This window comes from Frieseomelitta varia, unplaced genomic scaffold, assembly GCF_011392965.1.
Source record: "Frieseomelitta varia isolate USP_RPSP 00005682 unplaced genomic scaffold, Fvar_1.2 scaffold_483, whole genome shotgun sequence".
Lineage (NCBI taxonomy): Eukaryota > Metazoa > Arthropoda > Insecta > Hymenoptera > Apidae > Frieseomelitta > Frieseomelitta varia.
This window is the reverse complement of record NW_025110238.1, coordinates 517999-537932: the sequence shown is the minus strand read 5'-3', so window position 1 is coordinate 537932 and position 19934 is coordinate 517999. Positions and strand designations below refer to the sequence as shown.

At 38.6% G+C, this 19934-nt stretch overlaps 1 protein-coding gene across 1 annotated transcript in view; it reads left to right on the top strand.

The window, feature by feature from the left end:
* LOC122532916 overlaps positions 1-17621 on the top strand; it is a 329341-nt gene extending 311720 nt beyond the window's left edge. The window contains exons 7-8 of the mRNA XM_043662105.1: positions 17365-17482; positions 17618-17621. Coding sequence (XP_043518040.1) covers positions 17365-17482; positions 17618-17621 — 122 coding nt within the window. The remainder of the gene's footprint in view (positions 1-17364; positions 17483-17617) is intronic.
* Positions 17622-19934: the final 2313 nt, after the last annotated feature.

Genomic DNA, 19934 nt, shown 5'->3' with positions numbered 1-19934 from the left:
ATTAAAATGCATAGCTAGTAACTTGAACACACAAAGTACATCAAATTTTATTAAATCTATAATTCAAAAATACAAATAAAAAATTAGAACGCGTAGTAACTTGGATACACAAAGTACATCAAATTTTATTGAATCTACAGTCCAAAAATATAAATAAAAAATTGGAACGTATAGCTAGTAACTTGGACACACGAAGTACATCAAATTTTATTAAATCTATAATTCAAAAATACAAATAAAAAATTAGAACGCGTAGTAACTTGGATACACAAAGTACATCAAATTTTATTGAATCTACAGTCCAAAAATATAAATAAAAAATTGGAACGCGTAGCTAGTAACTTGGACACACAAAGTACATCAAATTTTATTAAATCTATAATTCAAAAATACAAATAAAAAATTAGAACGCGTAGCTAGTAACTCGGACTCACGAAATACAAGCTCGGATTGGTTTTTTCGATTTCCCTCGAGGGACTTTCAGAGATGGATCAGTTTCCGCGTCGGACGTTTTACGAGCCGCTTGGCGACGAAAAATCCGCGAGGCGTAATTGCTACGCGCGTCCCGGCGAGACACACCGCGTTGTTCGATGCTTTGATATCGGCCAGCGCAATTAGCGTCTGCGAACGATTCAACGTCGGGTTAATAAATTGGAAGGACGCGGCCGACCTGCGATCGGAAGCACGCTGATCGCGAATCGAGCGTGACGGAGATGAAACCACCGGGTATAAATTCCACCCTGTCGGGTTTCTAATCTGTTACCGGTTGCGACTCCACTCCCATTTCGTTGTCATACTTCTCCTGTGTGAGACTCCTCTTGTTGGTATATCGCCACGCATTCAGATGTGATTAAGTTATGGTAATTGAACTGAGCGAGGCAAACGGATACAATGCAAGACGCGATTTGATATCAAACCGCTTTTAATAGTTTCTCTTCTGTAGTATAATGAATAGGGCTTGTGTACTGGAATATTATGAAAATGTACGAACAATTACACAGGTTTTCGGAAAATTATAAAAATTATAAAAAAGAGGATTACGTGATTTACAACTTGTTGTTATTTAATTAATCGATTTCATTTATTGATTTTGTCAATTAGTTTTACTTAAATCTAGTTTAGTTTCCTTCACTTTGTATTATTCACTGGTAAATTATTGCGTAGTACAGAGTTCATAATGACGAAAATTTTACTTGCTATTATTAATTTTATTTAAATTTGTTCGATTCTTTCACTTTGCACTACTTGTTGGGAAATTATAGTGCAAAGAGTCCTTAATAACGAAAATTTTATTTATTTTCTAAGGAATTAATTTTATCTAAATTTATTTAATTCTCTTGATAAATTTATTGGTAAATTATTGCGAGAAGAATTTTTAATAACGAAAATTTTATTCGTTATTATGTCATGAATTAATTTCATTTAAATTTATTCAATTCTCTCACTTTCTATCATTCATTGGTAAATCATTCTTAATAACCAAAATTTCATTTATTATTTTGTTAGTCAGTTTTATTTAAATTTATTTAGTTCTTTTGGTAAATTTATTGGTAAATTATTGCGGGAAGAATTCTTATTTTACTCGTTATTTTACTCGTTATTATGTTATGAATTAATTTCGTTTAAATGTATTCAATTTTTTCACTTCCTATCATTCATTGGCAAATCATTCTTAATAATTAAAAATTTCATTTGTTATTTTGTTGCCATCAAAATCAGTTTTATCCAAATTTATTTAATCTTCTTCACTTCATATTATTTATTGGGAAATTATTCTTCGGAAATTCTTGACTTACATTGTAAGAAACGTTGCCTTAACTAAATTATCATCGACGAAAAATATTGACCGTTTAACGGTTACAAAGGAAACTCAAAGGCAGGAATGGAAGGCAATTTTCGCCATCCTAAATTCCAATCGCAATAATTCTCTCTCTCTCTCTCTCTCTCTCTCTCTCTCTCTCCATAATCTTTCTGTGCGCGTTAACGTTTACTCACAACCTCGTAGCTCAGTGGCAACAGTCGTTGAAACGCGCCCAGGGGATCTTAAATCAAGCTTCGCCTCGGTTCATACGCCTAACCACGCACCGAAGCGTTTCAATGACACACAAAGTGCAAAAAGCAGAAGGAACGTGCTCCGACGATTGGAACGATCGAGCCCGATATCGATACCGGCGCGGTATCTCTGGCCAGTTGAATAATTATCTGGCGATCGGATCTTCGCGTCGCGACAACTCGCGAAGCTCGGATTGCCTCGCAATGACTTATTCGCCGCGTTAATTGCTCCGATAAGCGGCAGCATGCAAGCCAACTGTCGGTTAGTTTGTTTCGATGGCTCGCTTCGCCCCGATTTACACCGTCTCTTACCCGTGTTTCAGACTTACTTCGTTCCCAACGTATCACGGTCGCGTTACTTGCTTCAACTTTACTCGTCTTACACGATACTTTTGCGCAAGGATTTGATTTTGAGAGTTGATTTCTTAAGCATCGTATTTCGTTGGAATTTATTTGACATTCAATTATAAAATGTCACGGGTTTCGAGAGGAACTTTAGATGAACACGATGTGTAGATTTTTTTATAGACATTTTATAGATTTTCGTTGATTCCACTAATTATTAATTAATTTCTAAGGGAATCGAATTCAGAATTAAATTAATCCTTTTTTTCTGCTTAAAACGATCAAGAGTTTGAAACTTTAATAGTGAATGTAGTGTACGTAATAAATGAGGAGTGCATTCGTTTTTAAGCAATTTAAGCATTTGTTCATTTAATCTTTGAAGCAATAAATGAATTAATCACTTTATTATTACGTAGAATCGTTTAATACATAAACATTCAAAAATTTCAATCAATTATAATTTCCTCAGAACCAATCAAAATTTAAATGAAATAGAATTTAATTAATCCCTCCAATCACCAAAAGTTACCAAAAGTGTAAAAGTTTGATGAATATGGAGTACACGATAAATAAAGACAATGTATTGCAGCACGTTATCTTCTTTGAATTTCTAATAAATGAATTAATTATTTTATTACTGATTATAAGATTGTCCGTACAATAGTCTAGTATGAATTAAACACTCAAAGGGTCAAAAAGTTCCAATCAGCCACAATTTTTCCCCCTCGTAGCCAATCAAAATTCTAACGAAATAAAAATAATTTCTTTGTTGTTGCTCTGTAAAGCAAATAACTGCGATATCGCCGTTTCGTTAGTCTAATATCTCGGAATAACAAACTACGTTCTTTCTTTCTTTCGTCGCATCTCTCTGCGATCTTCCTTGGAGGAAATTTTTCTGCTACGCCTTCCTCGGTATCGTTTTTCTTTCTACTCGAGTAAGTCGCTCGGGGATCGGAATATCGAGCAACCACGATCCGACTCTCCGATCGATGATCGGTACAACTGCAAGAGAGATACTTTCGATCGCTGCTGCGAGCGCAACGTACGCCCACCCGCCGAAGACCCGTTATCGCTGGCTCTTATCATCGATCTTCGCTTCTGCGAACGAGCAGTTTCCGAGCCAGAAACGCCAGGTCAGAAACTCGTTTCCCCAGAAAATCGCGGCCGATGCCTGAAAAATAAAAAAAAGAAAGAACGGCCGCGACGCTGTCTCGAGGAGATTGAAAACTTCGCCTCTCCATCGTTCCTTCGACCGGGGCAATCTCTTTCCGCTCCGACGTCCGAGGCTTCTGCGCAGCGGCTTTCCAGCGAAATTGAAATCGGCGAGCGCGGTAATTTTTGCGCAAAATCGAAAGTAATCCGCCGTGGAAACCGCAGGATCGTTCCCGAGGCACACTCCGTTTCAACGTTTGAACGCTCGCGGTTTTCGCGGAAGAAAACTGGCGGCGAAGAAATTCGTAGGGAATACTCGTGCCTCGTCGTTGCGTGTTATTAAGATTATCTTCCGTACGATCTGTAATTTCTATCATTTTGTTTATCGAGCGATGGCAATAATTCGCCGCGCGGCGGATGATTATCTCGAATCGTTAATCATCGCGATAAAAGAGAGAAATATTCTCGCGCGAACATTCTTCTTCCAATCCCGATTGTTCCAACGAAACGGAGCAAAAAGTATCGGCTATCACCGGTGGAAATCCCCGCGTGTACAGGCTGTTGCACGTACGGAAATGTAGAACGCGCGCTTTCCCATAGTTGAATCCGTCGAGGCGCTTGGCCGCGTGTTTGCCCGATTAAAATTCGCTCGCCAATTAGTGGCTTGATCCCGTTCCCCGTCGGACAGCTCGGTCCGCCCCCGACCCTTCGTTTCTACTCGTAAATAACGTGGATCGTGCGGGCGTGGGACCCGCCACGGGGGCTACGTCGATAGGAACGAGCCGCGAGCACGGGACGTCTCGAAGGCGAAAAAGCCGGCGAGCTCTCGAGGAAATGGAGAAAGGCGGGTCTTCGTTCATTTCATCCACGCTGCATCCACCGATCCTGCCGCTGGAATATCGTAGAACCGCGTCCGCCGCTTCGTTCAGCAAGAAATAAACAAGCTGAAGTATCGCTTCGAACGGGGAATGAATGGAGCCGAAGATGTACGAGATAGAATTTAATAGAAATCTAATTATCTGTGAATTGTGTTCGTTTTGCCGACGCTTGAAGCCGACATCCTTCTATTCTTTTTTCCTATGTGCCGTCTTTTTCAACCAGTTTCGCGTTTCGTTTTCACGATCGCGTGAAAGTACCGATTGACGACGAGCGGCTAATATTTTTTGGAAAAGTGAATTTATTACGAAAGTATTTAGTATAATTGTTTTATAACTGTTTTAGTTATAACTTGTTTGTATTTTGTTTTATGTTGATAAGTAATAAGGGTTTGATGATAATAATCGATCGGTTTAACTGTCGAGAGAAATGTAAATTCTTTTTTATGTTACAATTGCTATTCTTACACTTTGTTTCTTTACAGTAAAAAGCTACATTTTGTTCCTAGTTTGTCACAAAGTATTACGCGAAAATCCAATTTTCACATTATGAAAAAAGAGTTAATTCACAGATTCAAATGTGAACATATGTTTTCACGAATACGATTTAAAAAATGAAATATCAATCGAAATCTGTACATGTTGCAACACTAGATTCAATTAAATATAATTCTATATTTTAGGTGTTGCATAGAATCAATTAAAATTTTCTTTTGAAAAGTTGCGTCAATTAAAATGGGCGTTTCGTAAGAGAATAATTCCCAGACGTACCACAAGCGCGTAAAAGCAGGTAGTTCAACGAAGAGAAACTTAACACGCCTACGTTTAATTAATAGTGTAATAAGAGAAACCAAACAGAAAACCAGCTGTTCAAACAAAAGTCATGCGTGCCCGATGGAAACTGGCACCAAGCATAAAGCGCATTATGGTCAGAGGCGCGATCCACCGAGTCTGCACGGACACGTTCGGTACACCAAGCCACTACGTGATTATGGTTATCACTCGGCCGATTGGATCGAGCGCATTAGCCACGCACGAACTCGCCGCGCGCATTCTAGACCACACTGGCGAGCAATTGAGCCAGCCGTCCATGTATATATTTATACATATGTACGTATGAAATACTTTCGGACGAGATCGAGATGAGGATTTCTGAGAAAGTTTTCCGCCACGCTTCCAGTGGCACACGCTCGCCTCGCGCGAACTTCTATTCAGTCGCTCTTCTCTCTTTGATCATCTCGCTTCTTCTGAATCGTCCTCTTCCAGACGATTCTCTGAAATTTGCTCTTAATTGAGATCGCTTATGTCGCCCGTGTATGTATGCCTACAGATGAATCACGTTCTTGTTCGTGTTCTTCTTGAAATTTCAATGACGTTCAATAAGTTTCTTTTATCAAAGTAGGCGCTGTACGTATGAAAATCATACAATGAAGATTTCGTTGCATGGAAATAAGAAACACTTGCCAGAGGTAATTAATTGTTCAAACACTTCACACATACTGCAGTTAATTGTTCACACTCACAGGGGATTTTGTAACATGAAAACTTATCAGAACCAGTTACTTCAGTTAATTGTTCACATTTCAATTAATTCATTCAGCCGATGTTACTCTTCAGAAGAGATCATCTCTTGCACCACTAAAGTTCTTAAAATTCGAGTTAGTAAATTTTAGTGGTGTTTTAGCAAATTTTGTAGCATGAAAGTAAGAAAGACTTTATACTCAGAACCAGTTACTTCAGTTGTTCACGTTCGAATTAATTCATTCAATCGATGCTCCTTTCCGCAAGAAACCAGCCCTTGCGCCAACAAGAAAAAGATAAAAAGGACAAATGGAAATCTTGCTATAAAGTTAGGGCTTTATTTTTTATCTTCAATATAATATTTATTACATATATTTATTATGTTAATGTTAATTATGTTAACTAACTAAATAAATATTGCTTTCTCTTTGGTATCTGCATGTAACACAGTCTTCTTTTCACTTCTGACTTCTTTTGTCTCACACCATCAATCACACACACATACTCCTGTCTTTCTTATGTCCTCTCTCCCATACCAGATATCACCACAAAGCACAATCACAAATGTACCGATATCCTAATACTTCCAATCTTCGGAATTCAATTCGTCCATCTCCATTGAAACAAAAAGAAGCCTGTAAATTACAAAATGGAAAAAAGACAGTCCTCATCATCCTCATTATCGATCCCGTTTCCAAGAACCGCGAAGGATTCAGGAATCGATTTGAAGGAATTCGAATCCCGGTCCCTCGATTTGCCGGACGATTGACCCAGCCAATTGAGCTATCCAGGTCGTCGACAAATTACTTCTTCCTAAGAAGTCTAATGTTTCAAACGGCAGCCGCCCACAATTTCATCTCTTCTCCGCGAATCCTCCAGCAAATTGCCCTCCCCTCTCGCCGAGTAGATTTTCATCTTTCTACTAGTTACCTCGCCGGGGCTTAATCATATCGTCGAGTTTCCCAGGTTCTCCCTCATCGTCTTATCTTTCCTTTCTCTCATCGCGCACCTTTTTCCCTTTTCGCTTCGCGTTTAACGAGCCACGTTCGGTAGCGCGTTTCCAACAGATTCATCCAGAGAACGATCGATAAAATCGGATGAAATCGGGGCGTGGTCTCGACAGTTTTTTTCGAAAGTATCGAAATAGCCGTGGAAAAATTGGAATCCCAATACGAGTGATTGTTGCTGTTGTCTTTTTTTCTTTTTCATTTCTAGAGGGGTTAGATGATTTGTGGAAGTCGTTTTGTGACGCTGGATGGGAGGAGAGTTCGCGTGCGCAAGCGGCATATGCGCTCGCCATTATTTACGATTTTCTATTTCTCGGGAAGTGTGTACATTGTTGGTGTGCGGAGTCTACTGTACAGTTTCTCGAAGGCCGTGGGACCTTAACCCTTTCACTGTTAAACTGTGGCTCTATTCGTTCACGCAGGATACGTGGAACGACTTCCGATATTGCATTTTGCTATCCGGAAACTGGCAAAAGTCATCCTCTCCTTCGTCTGTTGATTAATCAGAATTAAATTTGCGTTACCGCGTTTTTCGAACCTTTTTCCTGAAAAATACAGAAAGACCCCGTACAACGCGATAAAAAATTGCTGAAAAAGACTCATTTGCTTGAGTCTCGTTTTTCCATTGACTCGAAATACATAGCTTGTACGCATAATTATTTCTACATAGAATTAGTTGTGTTATTTCAAAAAGAAATTTATTTATGTATTACGAAGAATTTTTTTCGCTATTTTCAATGTCAGGGATAAGAAACAATATTTCTCAGCCTTCGCTTCTTTTTCAAAGATTATATCGTTTATACGTCACTTATGCATTTTCTGTTTCATTTAAAGAAAAAAAACTATTTACTTAGTTCTAAACATTTTCTCTCATCCTATCAAAAATCCTAACAAAATTTAAAAATGTTACAAATTTGCGCAACGACCCTCGGACACAAGGTATAAATGAAAGGAAGCTTCGCGCGATGAACGAATTAATTTCGAGGAAAGATTGGCGGCAAAATTTCCAACCAATCACGTCGGTACACATTTCCGCGTGCAGGAAACGCAGAAAAAGCGAGGCGCCGCGCCGTTCGTGCCTCGCACGTCGCGCGTGATCGACGAGCGGTACGCAGAAGTCGATAGCCTGTCGAAAGGTGAGAGATTGAAGGTTAATAGAGATCGAGCGTTTTTCATCGCATTACCACGAATATTCTGTTGCCTAAGTACCGAACACGGCCTGGCCTTTTGTGCGAGAATACTTTCCACAAATAAGACGTTTCCCCAGGGGTATTAATCAGCGCTTAATACGTTCGCCTGCTACGCTTCTACATCCCCGGATCGGGTTCGCGCCGGCAATTTCCGTGAAATCGTTTCCGACAAATCCGCGTATCAGAAAAATCCCGACACGGTGTGAAGCACGAGAATGGTACGAAGTAATTCCACCGATTTTATGTCCGAGTCACGGGATCGGCAGAATATTTTACAAGTTGTGAATACGTAACTAAAAAGAGAAAATTCGTTCGATTCGATGATATAAATATATATTTGTATTACATTTATATATATATATATATATATTTATATTTTTATATTTGTGTATATATATATATATATATATATATATTTATATATTTATATATTTGTAGATTTATATATACATTTATATTTTTATATTTGTATATATATATTTATATATTTGTATTACATTTATATATATATTTATATTTTTATATTTGTGTGTGTTATAATATTATAATATTATAATAATATTTTTATATTGTGTGTTATAATTTAATATTCCCGTAATCAACATATATCTAATGCAATCTGGTATTTAGATGGTAGGCCTAGATTAAATTTCTTTCGACGGACGAACGGACCAGAGAGAAACCCTCCTTTTGTTTGCCAGACCGGTAATCTAACGATCGGACTTCTTCCGATTCTAACCTCCGAATAGCTGATACCCGAGGCCCCAGGCGCTCGCGTGAAAGTTACTTCCGAAAACCGTAAGAAAAAGAAAAGGAATCGATCGCACTGGGGCAGACTTAAATCCTTTACTTGCCTACAGCACCAAGATCGAGCTGGTATATATATTATTTATTATATTAATTTTAATAATTATTTTTAATTTAAATAAATTTTTCTCGATAAATAAAAAAATTAATTTAGAAAGAAATAGTCCATTTGAATGTGGATTCAATCCAATTTCAAAATTTATACTACCATCTTCTTAATACTTTTTTTTAAAATTTAGATTATTATTTTTAATTTTTGATATTGAAATTACTTTATTAATTCCTATAATTTTATATTTAAAATATATAAATTTTTATTATATACCAAATATAATTTTATTATTTATATTTAGAATATTATTTACATTAATTGTAGAATGAATAATAAGATATTTATATTGAATATTTTATTAGTCACACGCACCTCCTTTCCTGTTATTTAACGAGTACCTGAGACTTCCCACGTTAGATCGAGTTAAATTAAATAGTTTGGTTAGGTTTAGTTTAGGTTTGGAGAATATACCGGAGTTTAGTCTCAGCCCGAAACTTTCTTAGTACGCAAATGGAAGGTCACCGTGAATGAAATATAGTCATAGTCGATGGAAATCTGACGCTTCTCTCTTTAGCGGTTTTTAAAGATTTCTTCCACCTAAAAGAAAAAAAAAGTAGATTAGGTTAGGTAAAAAAAAAGAGGTTCATTCTAGCGTCTAAAGATCACCTGTTCTAACTTATCAGTTCTCAAAAAATTGGAAAACTCGTTCATCGTAAGTGAAAGGAGAACGCGATCCTGAAGAAGCTACCTGTCCATCGCGGATTATAATTGCAGATCTGGCGAGCGGTGAAACGTTGGCGGCGGTTCGCCACGAGTAACGTTGAGAAAATCGATTATTCGACGAGAGGAGCGTGTTGGAGCCGTTCGGCGACTAATTAAGCGATTATGGCGACTCCTGAGCGAGCTAACGAGTGTTAATCCGGAGCCAAGTCGTGGCCAATAGAGCGAGTCCAGGGTCAACTCTAGCGCACGTTGGAGCTATAATTTTACTTATCAGCCGGGGTTTAGACGAGTTAGTGTCCTCTTTCCAATGGAAACGATCGTTCCTTCTCTTATTCTTTCATTCGTCTATTCCTATCCTACGTTCATTTGTCTGCTTTCAATAGAAATCGATGTTTTCGACACGATGAAAATTTATATTCGAAATTTATGTTCGGAGTTACGACGAGTGAATGGCCATATCGATGAATTAATAATGGGTATAATAACGCTCCTTCTGGAAAATATCGAAGGTGATTTCTCTGTAAAACGTTATGGGGGATGAGTGTTCGAACGATTGTCATTCATTTCTTTTTGATATAATTTAATATATTGTTGACCGGTCACGAGTTTGCACTTTTCGTTGGTTATTACAATTTTTAAAACGCAATGTAGGACGTAAAATATTAATAGAACATAATATAAAATAATGTAGAAGTTCTTTTCGTCTTATTCAGTCAGTGTTATCATAAAAAAAAAAATTATTTTTCTCGATATTCAGCCTTTTATTATCATTTTGATATTGCAAAAATTTCAGCCGTGATGGATTGTGACGGTGAAGAATTTTTTGAATGAATTATCAGATAAAACAGATGCTTTTAATTTGTGTGAATTTTTTGTAAAACAACGAAACAGAAACGATAGCGACAGTGATTTTGAAGAAGAGCAGTGACTCTATATAGCGACTGCCATACAATTTGTCATACCAAAAAGGAATTATCAAAAATTATATTCACGATACAAAGTTTCGATTCAATTCATCACGTGTAAGTAAAGTATATCGACGTTTCATTTTTACGTTCAATTGGCGAAAAATGCACGATGACATGGGATAGTTTCTAGCGTAATTCGATCAACAATGAGTTAAGAGAAGCGATTCAACAAACAACGACTTGATTAATTCAGATGAGTTTGGAAACTCTTGCAGATCATTATCTTTTTTCGACGAATGGTATTGAATTGCTAACGATTGACTTAACTTATCGATTTCATACTGGGTTACGTAAACACATCTGCTAGCAACGATTTCAAACCGTTAGTTAACCCATCGCGCGCGCGTCAAAGAATCCGCCATCCCAGTGAAAGAAACGAGGAAAAAGGAAAAGTCCACGGTGCAATGAAACCAACTTATTAAACTTTGCGCACATTCTATCCGCTGGATCCCATGGATTTTTCCCGGCGGGGGCACATCGATTTCCCGGCTCGGTTATTCAAATTACCGTTAAACCGAGCCGCTCGAAGGAATCCCTGGTAGCGCGCGTGGATCGCCGGCTAGGATCGAGGCGAGCGAGAGCCGCGCTGGATCCTCACGTCCGCGGCAAACAGCCAGGCGCGACTAATTAAGCGATTAGCGGCTCGCTAGCGCGGCCAGGCATTAATCCGCAGCGCGGTCGCGCTTCGAGACACGATTTTTGCTTCGTTGGATAAAACGTTGGAAGTTACGGAAGAAGAAGAAGAGGAAGAAGAAGAAGAAGAAGAAGAAGAAGAAAGACGTTTCTGCGTTAGCGAACGATCGATGCAAGCATCTGGCTAAGTCGATGCCAATAATTCAACCCGGGTGTCGGTGAATTACACGTTCCGCTACGCCCTGCAGCCCCTTTTCACGCAGCGTGCTCGTCTCTCGGCGACTCTTCGTTTTAATAGAAATCGATCGTGCTCGCGGTCGCGATGGGAACTGGCCGGGTGGATGTAGGATGCGGATGGATCCAGGGAAAGGTAAAGTGAAAAATGAAGGCGTGCAATTAGAAATCGGGGATCTACGGAGGTGGCAATAAATCCAAAAAGCAAGCGCGGCTAATGGCGCACGCGTATTGACGTATTCATCTGACTATCGTTCATCTTTCTCACGAGTCAGCGCGGAGGCGCAGTGGCCGCCTCGCGGCTACTCGCGATCCTCGCCACGCTCACCCCCTTTTTGCATTCGAGTCTCCTCTTCTCTACTCTCTTCTTCTTCTTTTTCTTCTTCTTCTTCTTCTTTCTCGTCGTCCATCGTCGCCCTCTTCATCTTCATCTTCATCATCATCATCTTCTTCTTCTTCTTCTTCTTCTTCTTCTTCTTCTTCTTCTTCTAGGCTCTGTCTGTATTACTAGTTACTCAGTATGTGAAGAGGATAGCGAACGAAGCGCGGCGAAGGTACGCTTGATTTACGTTAAAAGCCGAGTGCTTAGCCTCGGTTCGTTCGGTCTTTATCAAGGGGGGGTAATGCGCCGATGATGGACGAGCTACGATTCGTAGAGGCGGAATGCCACGGGATCCGCCACGCCGGTCCACATCGTGGATCGATTATTATTATTATTAGGTGTACCCTTATTATATGAGTAATCAATTTTTGTTACAGAGCTCACTTGTCTCGTTAGTTCTGCATCGGCCGTACAAAGTTTTTCTTTATGCTTTTCACCGAAGCACTCTGATTATTATTGCGAAGAGTGTAAAATTTTCTCATCACCCTGTAGTAAATTGGCGGACTTTATATCTCCTGAGAGTCATATTCTTCGACTTGTTGATGTGTTGACTATGACTCTCTTCAAACCAGCCAAAACCAATCTTATTCCTAAGAAAGGTTTTATCGTATAGTTTCACTTTGAGTTATTGAAACCTGGAGAAACAGTCACTGCAGACTTGTACTGGCAACAATTACGACTGCATTTCAGATTGTTAGAAAAAAAAAAAAAATGGCAGTTTTAGTCAATAGGAAAGTAATGCACCAACAAATGCAGAATAATTGATTACTTATGGACACTCCTGATATAACCTGATGTCGAAATACTGAAATTTCGCAGACCTTGTCGCGGGAAACTCGCCGATTCGCTTGTTTTCGAGGAGTCTCTTCCTTCTGGAGCTGGGTCTTATCGCGTTTCGTGGGAATCGAAAGCGGTCGATGAAATAATTTCGCGGTTCGGTCTTCGATCATTATTCGGCCATGATCGATCGTCAGAGAACCTGTCGTTTGTGTGGTGAAAGTGATTTTTTTTTTTTTGCTTCCCCTCCCGTGGAAAGTAATTTCACGAGCTATTGTCATGGCCAGGGTGATTTCTTAATTTTTTCTTTCAAGACTGATGTTACCCTATGTAAATTACTCTCAACCTTGTGATTTTACCGATTTCCAACAGGAATTCAGTGACTAAAGGTCGCAAGATGCTTGTAGGCAGAATATATCGAGAGTTTGATTTACTAGCCGACAGTGTTTAAGATCTCATATCAAACTCTAAAATGTTTAGAAACATTCGGTTTCTCGTGGCGTTGAAACCTTAGAAATTTGGTCGCTATCAGTACTTTGTGTTTTTGGCGAGTGTACTCAGCTTTTAGCACATTGTGAACGGGAGACGAGAATTCTCTTGTTTCAACGTTGCGGACGTGGAACGCTTTTTTTGCGTTGTAGGGGACACGACCCAGGCAACGTTATATATAATTTATATTATATAATATATAATTATATATTATAATGTCATATAATTTTTCAAGAAGTAGGGAAATCGTTTCCTAACATACCACACCAAGAAACGTAACCAGAGGTATTTTCATTTTATCTAATAAAACACCTCAAAAATGAAAAATAACTAATAATTTTAATTATTAATAAAATAATACACCTGTTAAATGCTATACATTCTCGTGAACCCTTTCAATCGTACATTAAATAATTCAAAACGTACGAGAAAATGCAGGCTATATTTATCAGAGCATATCGTCTTCAATGTGTCAATATAAATATAAAATAAATAATAGTTAAAATCTAAAATACATAATAAATAGATTCTTAAATATTATTATAAAAAATATATAGTAATATATAGTAATAGTTAAGAATATTTTATCAATGTGAATTAAGGAAGCGCATATATGCACAAAATACAAAGTTTCCCTGTTGCTCCAAAAATGGGAGCAGGTTGAGCGCGCCGAGTGCGGTACGCAATGTGTTAGCGTCTTTCGAAAGCAAACGCCGCTCGGCTCTTTGTCCACTTTGTCCACCAGTGTGTCTTCCTGGTTCCTCCGTGAGTCGCGGCGAGCGATTCGAAACGCGAAACGGTCGCCGAAGGCACCGTGCATAGAAAATCGGGAAGCGACCGAGGGGAGAAACGTGGCACGGTTAATCGCGTCGTAAACATCGAGAACGTCGGCTAGCCGGCGCGTGATTTCTCGAAGCAAGGAAATGCAAGGATCGCGCTGGCCGCCGCGACCTTTTTTAACGATCCGGCGCAGCCGCTCGGATTACCATAACCGATCGATTACCGAGCCTTCTACGAGCGGTTTCACCGCGAGATGAAGACGTTAAACCGCGTTCTAGGAGAGCCTGCAGCTCGAGAACATCCGTACCCTCTCCTTCTCTCTCTCTCTCTCTCTCTATCGCGAGATTCACGATGAACGTTTTTACACGTTGCATCTGGACGGCGAGCTCGTGAGCCGAACTTTTTGTCGCGTTACACCGAGGAAACGTCCGGAAGTACGCGATCGTTTGCAGAAACAGGTAGCCGCGCGTTTATGCAGATTACAGCCGTGTCTCTAGAGATGCGTTCTGTGATTTTCGAGCAATGAAGGAGATTCAGTGGAGTCAGGGGAGTTTTATTGTAGAAAGTTGCAGCTCTTGAGATTCTGAGATAATCTCGAGGACGAGCGTGGGCAATATTTTATTCCACCGATCGAATCGCTTGACTATTTAATCGAGACTTTTGACTATTTAGAATATTTCACGCATATTTCTCGAGTGATCTGTTTCTTCAAACGTCACGTTTTCCGCCGTGACACGTTTGCTTCCCAACGAATCGAGTTAGGAAAATGCAACCGAAATGCAAGCTTCAAGCTATTGTTTGGTCGTAAGAGGTTTTACAGTGTGCACGCGAAGCGTATTATCTGCCGAAAGTATATTAACGCCGGTACTCGAAGAGTTTGCAAGCGTGCACAGGTTTGCCCACTGGCATCGAGCATTATCATCGCCTCGCCGCGTAATCGCCCGTATAACTTACGCCACTATGAATTATCATCAACGCCGTGAGCAATCGGCCCCGGGGCACATTTCGAGCCGATGCTCGTGCGTTCGTGCGACGGCACGCGTCAGAAACACGTGATCACGCGTGTCTGTCAGGCAGCTTTCAACTCTTTCGCTTCTTAGCTTCATGTTTCAAGGCATACTTTAATTTGTATAATTTTATTAATTTTATGTTGTTCATTTTTTACAGTTGTTTATGATAAATTTTTCAATATGGAAAGACATCTTCAGATATCTTCGATCGATCTCTCATTCCAGTTTTAAAATCCTTCTCGCCTGCAAGAAAAAGTATACGTGAGAATACCTAAGAGTGGAGTCTGAGACTAGAAGTTGACATATTTTCGAAACGATTAATTGTACCGTGAAATGTTTTAGACAAAAGTTGAATGGTTTCGAAGGGGGCACGATTGATGTTTCTTTCTAACATCGATGCACAGAAGATAAAACTTGCTTTTTTCAAGTGAAATATATATATTTGTTAAGGTGAAAAGTACATTTCTTAATGCATTATTCGATTACACAAATACTTTTTGTTCTACAGAGAATAACGAGCTGAGTCGAATAATGTATTTAAAAATATACGTATTAAAAGCACCCTCTATCCATCAGCATTAAAAAGTAATAATTATACTAATTAATGCTACTGATCGAACTTTCGTCGGAAACATTTTTGAACATAACCGACCGTTTCGAAAATAGTTCAACTACCGACTGAGCCACGGGTGACTCGGCCTACGTATGTAACTCCTCCTACACCCGTATCAATAGCAATCGTCGTGCAACGAAAGCAAAACCAACTCCGAAGCCGAAGAACCGTTGAAGATCATAGATCGTATCGATCATAGATATATCGCGTCTAATCGATGAACAACGACAAGATCGCGAGGTAACATCGGTCGTGCGTCAATCGAAACGATCCGATCGACGTCGGATAGCGTCCCGATCCATCCGCGGCGTCCGATTCCACGTCGCGGTCACGATTAAGACAATAAGATTTTACGATGTCCCCTATTTCAGCCATCGCTGCCCGTATATCCCACGGCAGTGGGATCTCCGTTTGATTATTACATTTCCATCGATACGGAGCCGCCGAGCCAAAGATTTTACCGGAAGATGACCTACTCCGGGTGGCGCAGCGAGCGCATACAGGCACCGCTTGAAAGCTCGAAAGATCATTTAATAACTTATACGCCGGCCAAAGATTACGATCGGCCCGTGGTACCAGCCCGAATCCAATCACCGGTCTGTAATCAAATGCTGTTACCGACTTTTATTACGCCGTTAATGCGCTACGATCGGTTCGTGCGCTGACTCGCGAACGCGTCTTCTTGCCCTCCCTTCTGTGTGTTTCTCAGTGGCCACCGTTGATGTGAGCTTCGTGTGCGTGTCCTCCTCGTGACATTGTGGAGGGTTGTGCGGGAAAGTCTGTAATCGACGATACATCGAATCCCCTCGATCTCGAAACGCGTCGTTAACCTCTTAACACACGAATTAAATTCGACGTGACCGAAAGATGATATTTATTTTTCATTTTGACGTTTATGTAAACTTAACAGAGAGATAAGATATTTTATACATTTATGTTTTTCTATATTTTATATTTTATAAGACGTAGAAAAATCTTTTTTTATATTTTATAAGTTACTTTATATTTTTATATTTTTCATTTTAATGTTTGTGCAAACTTAACAGAGAGATAAGATAGTTTATACTTTTATACTTTTCTATATTTTATATTTTATAAGACATAGAAAAATCTTTTTTTATATTTTATAAGATACTTTATACTATTATATTTTTATATTTTTCATTTTAACGTTTGTGTAAACTTAACAGAGAGATAAGATATTTTATACTTTTATGTTTTTCTATGTTTTATAACACATGCAAAAATCTGTTTTTATATTTTATAAGATATTTTATACTTTTATATTTTCTATTTTAACTTTTGTGTAAACTTAACAGAGAGATATTTTATAAATTTATGTTTTTCTATATTTTATATTTTATAAGACATAGAAAAATATTTTTTTATATTTTATAAGATACTTTATACTTTTATATTTTTATATTTCTCATTTTAACGTTTGTGCAAACTTAACAGAGAGATAAGATATTTTATACATTTATGTTTTTCTATATTTTATATTTTATAAGACAGAAAAATCTTTTTTTATATTTTCTACTTTTATATTTTCATATTTTTCATTTTAACGTTTGTATAAACTTAACAGAGAGATAAGATATTTTATACTCTTATATTTATACTAAAAAAGAAATGTCGCAAACTTATAAACAAAATTAATGAAAAATGATGAAAGAACAATTTAATAATTTGGATTGTTTAACAATTCAATAGTCCATTCACAGTAATTAATATTTTGAATTTCTGTGGTGCAGGTTACACGGACGCTAACGGCAGACCTGTTCTCGAGTTCGAGGACGAATCGTCCAGAAGGGAGGCGCTCTCAGTCAAAGAAGTTTCGTCGTTTCTACTCTATCTCGCACGTTTGCCCAGGTAATTCCGCAGTTGCTCCACTTTCGGCCCCTATCTGACGTGATAAATTAATTTCATGCGCGCGACAGTTGACACTGGATTAACTGTCTACGTCGTGAAGGAGAGTAAATTATTCCGTATTTCTTGACCCGACAGGTAGCCCGGTGAGTTATGGACGAGAATGTACATTAAGCACACAAGTACCTGTCGATAATTAATCATGGACGCGTTTTCCTTCATTCTCGGTACTTTTTCCCGTCTTTCTATTAACATTCCTACCCGTTTCCTACATTTACTAGTTTCATTATTTTCCGCAAGTTGCTTGTATGGGTGTTTCGAAATTTAGTATTTAAAATTTATAAATAAAACCATAACGTCGCGTAGCGAAGAGCCCATAGAAAGTTGTAACAAAAATATGAAACGTTTATGCATTTATACACTTTACTCAATGTAAAATTGATATAAACTTCATTGAATTTCTTCACACGCAGTTTTGACTCTTGCGGTCAATTTATTTCGTAAATAGTGAATATTTCTTTACTATTGCAAACTTTTGCTTCCGAAGATAAATATTTTTCCACAAGTGGAAGTTGAAGTTTCAAGAGACGCCTAGGAGACCATGAAATTCTTCTCGACTAATCCAAATTGTTCGTCGATCATCACGCTTTGCACTTTCGTTCTAACAAAGCATTTTGTTACGCGATACTTCAATCTTATTTCTAGCTGCGAGACGCTAAGCAAGATTTGAACGCTAAACTTCGGGACAAAGAACGCAGACAAGAAAATATCTCTCGAAATGCGATGTTTCGCAATTGATTTCCAATGTACAACACCTATTGAACAAACATCATCGCGTTGCGGTCAACAGTCGCGAATACATCGCTTTTCCCAACAATCGCCCGTGGAATAATAACGGCGATTTATTAATCCACTCGGCGAGAGACCACGGACGAACGTGATCGACGACGGTTTCCGTAATAATTATAATTTTCCACGGCCGTGGCAACGACGACACGCCCACCCATAATCACCGGCTAGGTACAAAATCGCGTCTCGTGGTTCAACAGCAAATTTCTTAGATGCGTCGTGGAGTGGTGGCCCGTGTGCGAGATTATTAATTAACCGAGAGCGCGACGTTTCTTTCTAATTAGCCCAGTCTAGGCCGAGGCTAATCGGAATCCAAGTTGAAACATGGTCACCGCCATGGTAATTACCGTGCCCGCTGCCCGATAATTCAATTAATCTGACAAACGACCGACCTTATCGGGAAGCTCGATCAATCTCGTCGTCTCGGAAGACGAACGAGAGAGAAAGATAGAGAAAGAGAGCCTTCGACGTAGTTCAGAGAGTTTGCAAAACCCGTACTTCGATCGTTAGAAAGCATAATCCATCGCCGGTTTAACACCAGACCTACTAAAAGTGATTGAAACGATCAATTTATAATTCCTCTTAGATAATTTGTAAACGTGGAAGAACTTTAAAGATTTAGATAATTTATAAAATATACAAATGTAAAATAAAAATAAATATAAATATAAAAATATTAATATAAAGTATAAAATATTTAATAAAAGTATACAAATATATAAAAGTGTGCAAAAATATACAGACAAAGAATATAAAATATACAAAAATGTATGAAAAAAAGTATATACATATAAAAGCACAAATAAATAAATAAATATAAAAATATGTAAATATATAAAAATAAAAGCTTGTGTAATCCATGTAACCATAAAAAATATAAAAACACATAAAAACACAAGCAAATAAATAAATATAAAAATATACAAATATATAAAAACAAAAGCTTTCTGTAATCCATTGTATCATACAGTTTTTCTATCTCTTTCACTTCAATGTCTCTCTGTTCGATGGAAAATTTTATGCTTTAATCAGTAGTTCCAGCGTTAACGAAACTTTTCATCGAGTAAATTCTCCAGGGTGTCCGTGGAAATCGTGAATTTGCGCGCGTTCCATTCTTCTCTGTCGAAATGGCGGATTATTATCACGATCAACATTACGGCACGCATTGCGCTTAAATTACGGCTAATCGCCGGCAATTAAAACGACGAGCAGATCGTACGTAGTCCGATTGGCAACGTAGCGCGATAAATCATCGAAACGGCGAGGAACAGGTGTCTCGCCCTTTCTCTCCGGGGCGGGTATTCTTTCCAGGGCGAATATTTCGATCGTATCGATGCACCGCGGTTGTTCACGCAGTGTTCGCGAGTAGGCGAATAAAAGGCCCGGTGGAACGGCGAAGGCGGTAAATCATGCGCCACTTAACGCGTCGGGGAAATAGAATTTTGAATAACGATCGTCCATTATCGCGGCGTATCGAGGAAAGCGTGCGCAGCACACGATGAAACTGAATATATTTCACATTACATAATATGTCTATTGTTCGGTGAAAGTGCATATTTCATTGATAAGAATCGGGCGTAAAGCCAATTTATTTTATTGCGATCGT